At 42.9% G+C, this 10921-nt stretch overlaps 1 protein-coding gene across 1 annotated transcript in view; it reads left to right on the forward strand.

Moving 5' to 3' along the window:
• Positions 1 to 10921, forward strand: part of KAT2B (lysine acetyltransferase 2B) — a 116674-nt gene that overhangs the window by 21354 nt on the left and 84399 nt on the right. Inside the window, exon 2 of the mRNA XM_027872328.1 lies at positions 7767 to 7893. Coding sequence (XP_027728129.1) covers positions 7767 to 7893 — 127 coding nt within the window. The remainder of the gene's footprint in view (positions 1 to 7766; positions 7894 to 10921) is intronic.

The raw sequence follows: 10921 nt of genomic DNA on the forward strand, positions 1-10921 counted from the left end.
CCTCCATGGCTGGGGTCTTTACCTGGGGTGACGGATGAGGAGAAGGCCACAGAATCAATATTTATTTTGGGTTGCTTCATTGAGCTTTTCACACCAGTTATTTCATCCGTGACTGATTTGAGCATGTTTCTTTATTGCATTAGGTAGGCAGGCCTGTGAGGCTTTGTGAATTTAAGTCAGCACAGTGCAGTATGTATTCTTTTTATCAATACAAAGAACCAGCTGGTAGCAGTGAGGTAGGTGAGGGATAGCTGGTGGTGGCTTTTTGTCTTTTTTGCTTGGATTGCATTTATCCTGATACGTTCTGTATGGGTAGAAAGTCCTTATTGTCTCTAGGTAAGGATTATTATAAGTTTGTTTATGTGTTGGCTTAAACTTTGGTGAAACTGGGAGTTTGTGCAAACATCAGGTTGGGTGAAAAGGCTCCAGTTTCTGATCCCTTAAATATGGGGTGTGGTGGCAGTGGGGGGTGGGGATTGGGGGTTGCTGAGCATTCAAAGACCATTCAAAGAACAACGTTTGTTCTCTTTGGCATTCCCCTGGAACCCTTCTCTTTAACTAGCCTGGTGCTCTTTTTCTCCTCTTGACCTTTCCCATCAGAAATGACCAACTGGTTGCTGTTTAGTGGTTCCAAAACCAAGATTCATTGTTCCTCAGTATGCCTTCTAAGTGATGTAGAATTTGCCATTTGTCTATGAAACACTGATTGTGCCAGACCCACTAGTGGTGGTTGTGGGGGTGAAAGAGCCTTCCCAAATTAGCTGGAGTGCCTACCTCCTCTCCTTCTCTAGGGGAACTCTTACTATCTACATAGCTCTAAAGCTATGTAGATATCATATCATCCTTCCCTGCCTGTGATGGTGGGAAGATGGGGCTAGTGGAATATTAGTTAAAGCAGAAACCTGAAGATCCATGGTGGGAAGGAATTCTATCTTGTTACTCAAAGTACAATCCAGGGCAATTGCTACTGAAAGGGGTTGGGTGGGGCTTGCCTCCTCCTTATTAGCTTGGTACAGTGTGTGTTCTGTTTATCTGAAGTGCAAAAGACTCCCGCCATCTACCTCAGGCCCTTATCACTTCTCACCATAGACTAATTGGATTACCAGCTTCTGGTGTCTCCCTGTTCCCATCTATCTTCTTCATAGCTGCCATCTGAACCTTCCTAAAGCACAAGTCTGTCCTTGACATTCTTTCTCTCAAGAACCTTTGTTGACCCCCCACTGCTTCTAGGAAAAAAAAAAATAGGAACTCCTCAGCTTGGAATTTGTCTCCTCTATGGCCCTTCCATTAGCTCAGCTCCAAAGCCTGGGGGGGAAAGTACGAAACCTATGACTTTGTCTTTGCTTATCTTGTTTCTGCTGAGGAATCTCTGAAGGCCTGGAACGGAGTAAAGAAGGAAGGAGGGCTTGCAGACCTCCCAGAAAAGACCCAGCTGTTTCTCCTGCCTTTAGAAGTGACCTCCTTCCCTGGGTGACTAGGCAACCATCTGTTTTGGACAAGACAGTCTCAAATTCCACGTTTCCCCTCATCTGCTGGTCCTTTGTTAGGGGATGAGCCGGGTTTCGTTGTCCTGTCTCTCTGTTTTCTTGTTTCTCCCTCCCAGGTACGGGACAAGCAGTGAATCCTGGGATATCACCTTGCTCAATGAAGCTAGTGCTGATGACCCAGGTGGCACTTCCTTCAGTGTACTTTCAAGGTCTCTGTTTTGGTGAGGTTAATCTCTCCACCAATAAGGATTTCAAACCCCTTTGTGCTTTAGACTGTTATTATAAGGAGTTGTTTTTGGACCATGAGGAAACTCCTTCTCCCAGTGCACATCAGTAACCGGGCTGTAATTTAGTCTTAGGGTTGCCTGGAATGTAGATGGCCCTGGAGATCACTCAGTGTATCGGTTTTTGTTTTCGTTTTTGTTTTTTTCATTCTTTTGGAGATTCTTTTTTTTTTTACTCTTTGTTTACCTTTATTTTCCCCCCACTTAATAGTATTTTATTTTTTCCAATTACATGTAAAGATAGTTTTCAACATTCACTTTTGTAAGATTTTGACTTCCAAATTTTTTTCTTCCTCCCTTCCATCCCCCTCCCCAAGATGGTGTGCAATCTGATACAGGCTAGGTGTAGCGTTGGTTCTTAGAGCATGGTTAGGAATCCTGGAGATCCTTGCAGGGGGTCTGCAAAGTCAAAACCATTTTTATAAGAATACTAAGATATTTTAATTTTGAATGTGGTAAATATGAATAGATATAACCTATATAAACACAAGTTCTTTGAGGGGCTCAATATTTTTTAGGAGCAGGAAGTGGTCCTGAAACCACAAAGTTTTAGACCTGCTGATCTAGTCCACTCCCCTCCTTTTTTAGATGAGGAACCTGATGGGGGAAGTGATTTGTCCAAGGTCATACTATTAGTAAGTAAACGAGCTTGTATTGTTTTATAACCTTACTGTAAGTTTTTCCTTAGGGGGAAGCTTGTTTCAAAGTGGATAGAGTGCTAGGCCTAGAGTCAAGAAGACTTATCTGGCTTCAGAGCCTTACTAACTGTGTGACCCTGGACAAGTCACTTTACCCTGTTTGCCTCAGTTTCCTCATCTGTAAAATGAGCTGGAGAAGGAAAAGACAAACCACTCCAGTATCTTTGCTAAGAAAACCCCAAATGAGGTCATGAAGAGTCAGACAGGACTGAAAACAAACAAAAAATGACTTCTCGCCAATCGATTATTCACGTAGCAGCCAATGGGGTTTTCTTGAAGCGCTACTCTGTCCATGTGGTCCTCCTCTTTCTGCTCACTAAACTCCATTGACTCTCTATTGCCTCTAGTATTAAACATAAATCTCTCTGTTGGCATTTACAACTCTTTCCAGCCTGGCACCAAACTACCTTTCTAGCTTTGTTAGACGTTATTTCCCTTTCCTCACTTGGTGGTTCAGCCAGACTAACCTTCCTGCTATTCCTTGGGTAATGAGTGTCTTGCCAATGGGACCCTGATCCTTCCAGAGGATGAGCAGAATCCTTGGGCATGCTCTGAATTTTGGAGCACGGCCCTTCAAATTACCCATCATTCCATCTTTCCTGAAGTTGGCCCCTTAACCTCTTCCATGGGAGTTGGCAGCAGGCAGAGCAGGTTTTGTGTGTGGGGGGGGAGGGGAGAATGGGGCTCCCATTGGGCAAGCCTATGCCATTCCATTCTCCTTTCACAAGACAGATGCATCATCTCTCTGAATCTGCATTGAATTCCTTTGCCTCTTCCTTGTCTGAAAGTACTACTGTCCCTCTACTCCTGGTTTCTCTCAAAGCTCAGCTCAAGTACATGAGGCCTTGATGCTCCTACATGTCATGACATGCCCTACCTCCATTTCTATTATTTATTTTACACACACACACACACGCACACACACACACCCACTTGTTCCAAAAGTCTTAGTGCAAGCTCCTTGTGGGACTGACTGGTCCTTTTTTGTCTTTCAATTCCCATCGCCGTGTGCAGTACTTGACACATAGTAGGTCCTCCATAAATGCTGGCTGATGAATTGACTCTATTAGCAGCATAGCTCGATGGCTGTGGCTAGAAATTTTCATCATCTCCTGCCCAATCTTCTGGGATGAAAGATATTTGGATGCCATGACTAGACTGGAAACCCCTTTGGAGCCGAGGCAAGGCCCTTTTCTAACTCTTTCTTAGGACCTAAGTGATTAATAAATAAGTACCTTTGGTTAACCTCATGTTGCCACTGCCCTATACTATTTCAGAGAGGGCCTGGTGGGTATTAAATAAACAGGCTGCTGATACTTTTATTTCGGTCCCTGGAAAGCTTCTCTTGAAGCTACTGTCTGCCCATAGACCGAGTATTGACTGTGTGCTTATGTTTGGGATTCTAACATGTGGACATGAGGAAATGGATCTCATCTACCAGAGGCAGCTTGGGTCTGCCTCTAAGGCAAAGGGCCTATTCTCGAGCAGCCATCACTCCTAAAGGCCTGCCCACTTGACTGACCCCTGCAATACAAGGAACACCTCAAAACCCTGCTGGGGAATAGGCCTTGGAAATCAACATCCTGATATTTTTTCCTAAGGGGTGCCAGAAATGGAGAATCATAATTTTTCCAGCCTTATATTTGATAAATGTGTTTGTATGTATGTATACATATATGTATATGTGCATATATACATATACATACATACACATGCACTGAGGTTTCCTAAAAGGCACCATGGTGGAATGGATAGGTGTCAGGACTTGGAGTCAGTGAATAAACCTTTATTAAGCACCTCCTATGTGCTAGGCACTGAGTACTGGGGATATGAAAAGAGGCAAGAGACAGTCTTTGCCCTCAAGGGGTTTATGATCTAATGAAGGAGACAACATGTAAACAAATGAAATAATGAGAGGGAAGATGTAATTTTCTCTCCATCAGTGTTCACAGACCCACTGAAATCTCTCCAGGGACCCCAGTTAAGAATTCCTGCTCCAACCCAGGTGTCCCCTCCCGCTTCTTAGGCATTGTCCTTGTAAAGTATACAGCCGGGAGGAGTTCAGGCGCCTCTGATTGAGGTCATCTGCACTGGGCGCATCTGATCTGCTTTATCATCACGGTTCGTTCTGTATTGGCAAAGGCAGGAGGCCTAACAACTAGGTCAGCCTGGCCTGGGCAGAGTCTCCTCACCCTTCTCTCACCCTCAAGCCAAATCTCCTGCAGCTGGTTCAGTGTTCACACTGACACCTTAAGGTCACTTCTAAGGCGCCCAGGCTTCCACTCACACCCCCTCCAGTGTATGCTCTGGAACCATTCACTTGCTCACTGGGGGTTGCTGGTTTTCAAATCATTAGGGGTGCACCAATCCAGGGCTACTGGCTCCTTCCTGTTGTGGCTTCCCCTCTCAATCACTTGTTCCCCCTTTAAGCTGCCGCCCCCCCTTCAGGTGACTTCTATCCTTGTTCTTTGGGTTAGAAAGTATTTATTGGAACGTAACGGTTTTGTGTTTTCTTTTTCCCTCTAGGCTACCCTGTCCATCCCACCCTGCCCCCCATCCCCAATTTTGGCATGTATCATTCATTGGTATATTGTTGCTATTTACTATTGTCTAAACACAACCAGTCTCTAGTAGGGCATCAGGCTCAGACCACCTGTTCAGAAAATCTGGGTGTAACAGCTGTTAAAATGGAGGGGGGTAGGTAGCTGGTAGGGGCCTCAACCTATCTGGGGTGTACTTTCCTCAACATTTAAGGATGGTTCCTTACCTGTACCCTCCTTGCACTCTGCTGTTTATATGTGTATGTGTGTGTGTGTACACACACACACATACACACACACACATTTTACATTTCTTATTTTTTGCAGTTTCACACATCTCTTTATTTTCACAGTTTTCCATGACATTTCTGTCTCTGAATTTTTTTCCGAGTTTCCATAGGCAAGACAGTGCCCCCTTCCATTTCTCTAGTGCTAGGGATGGAGAGGTGTGTTACCCCGTGTGGTATGGATGAGGACTCCTTGTTGCCTCTTTCCCAGCACTGCAGTTTCCATCCTTGGAGTTTCAGGGTAGGATGTATGTGTGGGGGAAGGGCAGGGGAGGAGGGGTACCTGTGAGAATAGCTTGCTTTCCTGCAAGATTCTGGCATTATTTTGCCATGACACGGCTGTTCCCCACCCCCCATCTGTACCCTTAACCACCTTCAGCCTGTATAAATTTTCTCTCTTTATTTAAGTCTTCTCACACATTGTCTCATGGAGGCCACCCGCTCCCCCCAGTTTATCTACCTACCCACTAAGTAAGTCAAGGCAATAATACTTACTTATTTGCTAATTTCAGCCATCAGGAAAAAAGATGAGAGCAGAAAAGTGGAAAAACCATGAGCAGCCATCAGCACCTTTTTTTTTCTTTTTCTTTTTTTAGTGAGGCAATTGGGGTTAAGTGACTTGCCCAAGGTCACACAGCTAAATCAGCACCTTTTCACTCCCATTCACTAAAGCAGATACACTCTCCTCTGTAGGATGGACTTTTAGGAACTTGGCTCAGGAATTAGAGATTTAATCAGTCAATCAGCATGTAATTATGAAGAATGTGTCAGGCACTGTACTAAGGCTCTGGGCATACAAATTCCAGGAATAAAACAAGAGAGCTGAAATTTTGATAGGGAAGACAACCTCTACACAGAATAAATATATAAAGAATAAATACAAATAAAATTTAAATTATTTTTATTTACTGGTTATTATCAAAAGATTAGCTTATCAGTTTTGTTGTTGTTTTTTTTTCCTACCACAAAAGAAGCAGTAAATGAGAAAGGAAGGACTGTTAGAAGCAAAGGCGTTGACAGATCTGGAGAAGTGAGTGACAGCTGAAAGCAAGCCGGAGCAGGTTGCATCTCTATAAGAGCACAGTTATCTTGGGCCTTTTGGTTTAAGGACAATCAGCCCTGTGCACTTCAGTGCCCTGGAAGACAGTACTTTAAGGGCACTAGACTGTAAGCTTCATCAAGGCTAGGGGAGTGGGGGGCAGTTTAATGTGGAAATCCTGGCTCCCAGAACCAAGCACAGTGCTCTGCACAAAGTAGATAATCAAGAGGTGTTTATTAAATAAATGTTGGACAAGTTACACAGTATAATATTTGATAATACTGATGACCCTAAATCATCAAGAGAAAGAAAGTAAATTTATTTGCAGTATATAATCCCATTAAGAGGGCCATGATGTATATAGTACATTTTGGAAAAATATTTGTCAGTGTTAATATTTAAATTAAAAAAATGTTTTGCTGCTTAAAAGAGTTTTGGTAAGCTTTAGGTCTTGGAATCCACTTATATCCCAGGCCATGCATGAGAAGAATTTGAATGTGGCAGAGTAAATAAAAAAATGCTTTTGGAGCTCAGAAGAACAGGGTTCAAGTTCTGTCTCTGATACTTACTGATTATGTCACCATTTTAGTATCTTTGAGCCTCTGTTTCCTCATCTGTAAAAGTGAGGGGGTTGGAGTATATGACTTTTAAGGACCCTTTCAGCTCTGGATCTCTGATCCATGTTCCTGTGATGCTATGAAATTAAGTAATCCTGTAGTATTTCACAAAGATAATCTGATGAAAGAAGGAAGGCCCCAGGAGTCTTTGTTGGACATGTTTGTTAGCCTCTTTTGCTATCCTAAAAAATAGCCCCTGAAGGAGACCTTCCCACCGTGCCTCTTCCTTCACTCTTGTGCCCTCAGATACCTTTCTGACATTTCTACTTTGCATTCTTCCTTTCTCTTCCTCTCATCGAGGCAGGGTCAAGGTGGGTGAAAGCCCCGTGGAGCAGATGGGGGCTATTTGTAGCCTGCCTGCCAAGGCCTGGCTAAGCTGCAGAGCAGCTATGGCAGGGTGTGGGGGACTGGTTTGGCACTTTGAAAACACCAGGAAACATTTCCAGTGGATGTTTCTGGAATCCTATGCCTCACACTTGCCAAGAGCAGGCTCAACAGGAGTAAAGGGTGGACGCTGTTGGCCATAGGTCATAGGCTTGCTTTTCTGAATTTGCTGGTGCTGATGGCTGAAGATTGTCAGAATCAGTGGAGGCAAAGAGCTGCCCCCATTACCCCTCCCCCCAAAAAAAACCCAAAACGACAATCCCTAAACCCTTTCTCTCTTTGTCTACTAGGTCCGTATTTATTCTTGTGGGCGGAGTCAGAATGTCTGTAGTCAGCTATCTCATAACTCATCTGTATTGTCTTATACGAAGCAATCAGCCCATGTTACAGTCTGTGATATAAACTTGTCTCTCTCTTTTTAAATTTTCAGGCGGAGGAATCTTGTAAATGTAATGGCTGGAAAAACCCCAATCCCCCGCCCACTCCTCCCCGAGCAGAAGTGCAGCAGATAATTGTCAGTCTCACTGAGTCCTGCCGTAGTTGTAGCCACACTCTCGGTAAGCATCGGACCCCACATCCCAAAGAGGCCCTGGCTTCTGTGTAACCACCATGTGAGGACAAATTTTAATCTGATTTTCCTTCAAACAGGGTAAAAGTATGGCTCCCCTGCTTGTGACGGTCTAGATCTGAGAGTTTCACGTGGGAGCCTCACTGTCCCATCGCTAACGGCCTCTCCTCTCTTCTTTTCTTCTGCTCCCTTAATAGAGCATCTCTGACCTCTGAGCTCTCTGACATCAAAGAGCTCCCCAGAATCAGAAGAGGCTTGTCAAATGAGATGAGACACTGGCCTCTGACTGCAAAACCAAAGTCGCCATCTGTAATTCCCTCATCTAATTATTGTTATTATTGCTTCAGGTTTTTTTTTTCTTGGGATCCTTCCTTGCAATGTTTTCTCATTTCTCCTTTGCCTTGATCTCTGGTGACACTAATAATCACTGATATTTATCATATTCGTGAGTTCATTTGAGCCTTGTGACAGTTGTGTGATACAAATATTATTATGACCATTTTGCAGATGGTGAAACTGGGATGTAGCAAAGTCAATTGACTTGCCCAGGGTTTCACAAATAGCGAGTGTCTGAGACAGGACTCAAACCTCTTTTGGGTTGTTATGTATAACTTCTCTGTTTGTTGTTTTAAAATTTTTATTTTCGTATTTCTTCTTTTTCACATACTTTTCTCACACCTCACAATGAGGATACCATTTTTTATCATCACAGAAAGTTAATTAGGCATTGTCATAAGAGGATAGTTTTTTAATAGCAGTAACTACTTTATCCTGGTCCAAAAGGCTAGCATTTGATGCAAAGGGGAAAAAAAAACAGTAAAATCATTTGGAATTTTACTTTCTCTTAAATGGACAAAGAAAGTCATTGGAAAAAGCTTCCCTGGTCTCATTCTTCCAAATGGCAAAAGATTTTGTGCCTGTTTTTTTTTTCTCTTTCCTGTCTCCAGAGTTTCACTCTTACAGTGGTATAGATTGATAGGGATGTCTACATTTCCTGTCCTTCAGGGGCATATAATATTAGATGTATAATTCTCGATTAGGTATTTGTCAGTTTCCATTCAGTAGCTACCATCTACCTTCCCAGATCTTTCACTTTCATTTTTTCCTAGTACTGAGTGTTCTCTCATAGTCTATAAAATGTTTGATAATGAGTGAAGTCAGGTTATCACTTTATTGCCTTTGGCCAAAGGCCATCTCAATATGTATGGGAAAGTTAGGCCTGATAAGAGCCTTATCTGCAGAGTATGTTATAGCAATAAAGGGTGTTTCTGGGCATGGAAATGTGTAAACTTTCAAGGTAATTAGTGTCATAAAATAAATAATAGATTTTTTGGGAGGAGTCCCTAGACCTGTTATAAAATTAGTGTTGGGTGATTCCTCTTGTGGAAACTCCCTCCATTCCTGCAGATTGGTTATTTGTGATTTACCCATGGTAACATAGTTAAGTGAGTCTGAGGAAGAACCTGAACCCAGGTCGTCTTATCTTCAAGGTTGAGCCATGACCCCCTCTGCCATGCCGCTTTTCATTAAACCAATATTGTCATACTCATGATTTCACCGGTCTATAAAGCTACTGTCACTCTGGGTGTTGAAATAGCTAATGCTAGAAGAAACATTTCACAAATCACAGACATAGCTGTGTCGTGTACTAAGTAAATTAACCTTTTCTAAGATTGGTCTTAATTGAATAATATTTTGGATTACTCCCAAGAAAAAACTTTGGCATGGTTCCAGACTGACAGGGTGGGTTAAAGGTCAGGAAGAAGGGTCTCTAGCTCAGAGGCTCTGCAAACACAGGCCTGTGTTGCCTTTGATATGGGGTTTACATGTGATATCATTCCATAACAATTGGTGTTTGAAGCAGAGCCACCTTCCTAGCTGTGGACAGATTGGCCCTTCTCTGGGGGCAAGTTCTCTTCCATAGGCCACCAGGCCCCCCAGCGCTGGGTGTGGCCAACTTTGGTAGAGGCTAATGTTCCCTTTTATCTTCTCAGGCTGTGAGAAAAAAAAAGCCTGGTTTTCAGTTATGTTGAGCTTATTGTGAATTTGTCATCACATTGCTGTAGGCTCTGTGCCAGGCACTTAGCCTTTCTGGCTTTCAGTTTCATTTTCTCTAAACTGAAGGGATTGAATTGAGCAGTTATTCACCTGTTTTGTGTCACGGATCCCTTTGGTGATCTGGTCAGCCCCGTGGATCCCTCTCAGACTAATGCTTTTTCAGTGTATCAAATAAAACATGGAAATTTCAGGAGGAAATTCAAGGTTTGTGAAAATCAAATTGTAATTTTTTCCCCCTTTCCCAGTTCCCAGACCCATTTGAAATCTGTGCACAAGGTCCTTGGGGGTCTGTGGATACCAGGTTAGATGCTCTCACAGATCCCTTTTAGCTCAAAATCCTGCAGTCTACCTCAAAGATGCTTTAGTAGAGATAATGCTTATTTCATGGGATTTGCAATATCTTTCTTTTTTGAGTTTGGTGGTTGGAGCAGGAGTAGTCACCCCCCTACAGTCTATTCTCAAACTCTGCAGTCCAACCTTTGATCTTATTAGTAATAAACCCAATTGTAAATCCTGCTCTGTCCTTTGACATCATTAAAATATGGAACCAATATCAGACATTCTTTGACATGGTCTTTTTTTTTTTTTTGGGTTAGGGAATGGGGTTAAGTGACTTGCCCAGGGTCATACAGCTAGTAAGTGTTAAGTGTCTGAGACTGGATTTGAACTCAGGTCCTCCTGAATCCAGGGCCAGTGCTCTATCCACTGAGCCACCTAGCTGCCCCTACATGGTCTTTAATGAAGTCTCATCAGGGCCCAACTTCCATTTCAACCATCTGTATCCTAACCCTGGAGTTATACTATTAATGACATTAGTTTCAGTTGGTGATTGTTGTGTATGAGACATAAGATTGTGAGAAGAAATATATACATTATGTATTACCTATGCATATTTGTAGTTTGTTTCTCCTTCCTTCCTTCCTTCCTTCCTTCCTTCCTTCCTTCCTTCCTTCCTTCCT

The sequence above is a fragment of the Vombatus ursinus genome, unplaced genomic scaffold, assembly GCF_900497805.2.
Source record: "Vombatus ursinus unplaced genomic scaffold, bare-nosed wombat genome assembly UNPS02014799.1, whole genome shotgun sequence".
Lineage (NCBI taxonomy): Eukaryota > Metazoa > Chordata > Mammalia > Diprotodontia > Vombatidae > Vombatus > Vombatus ursinus.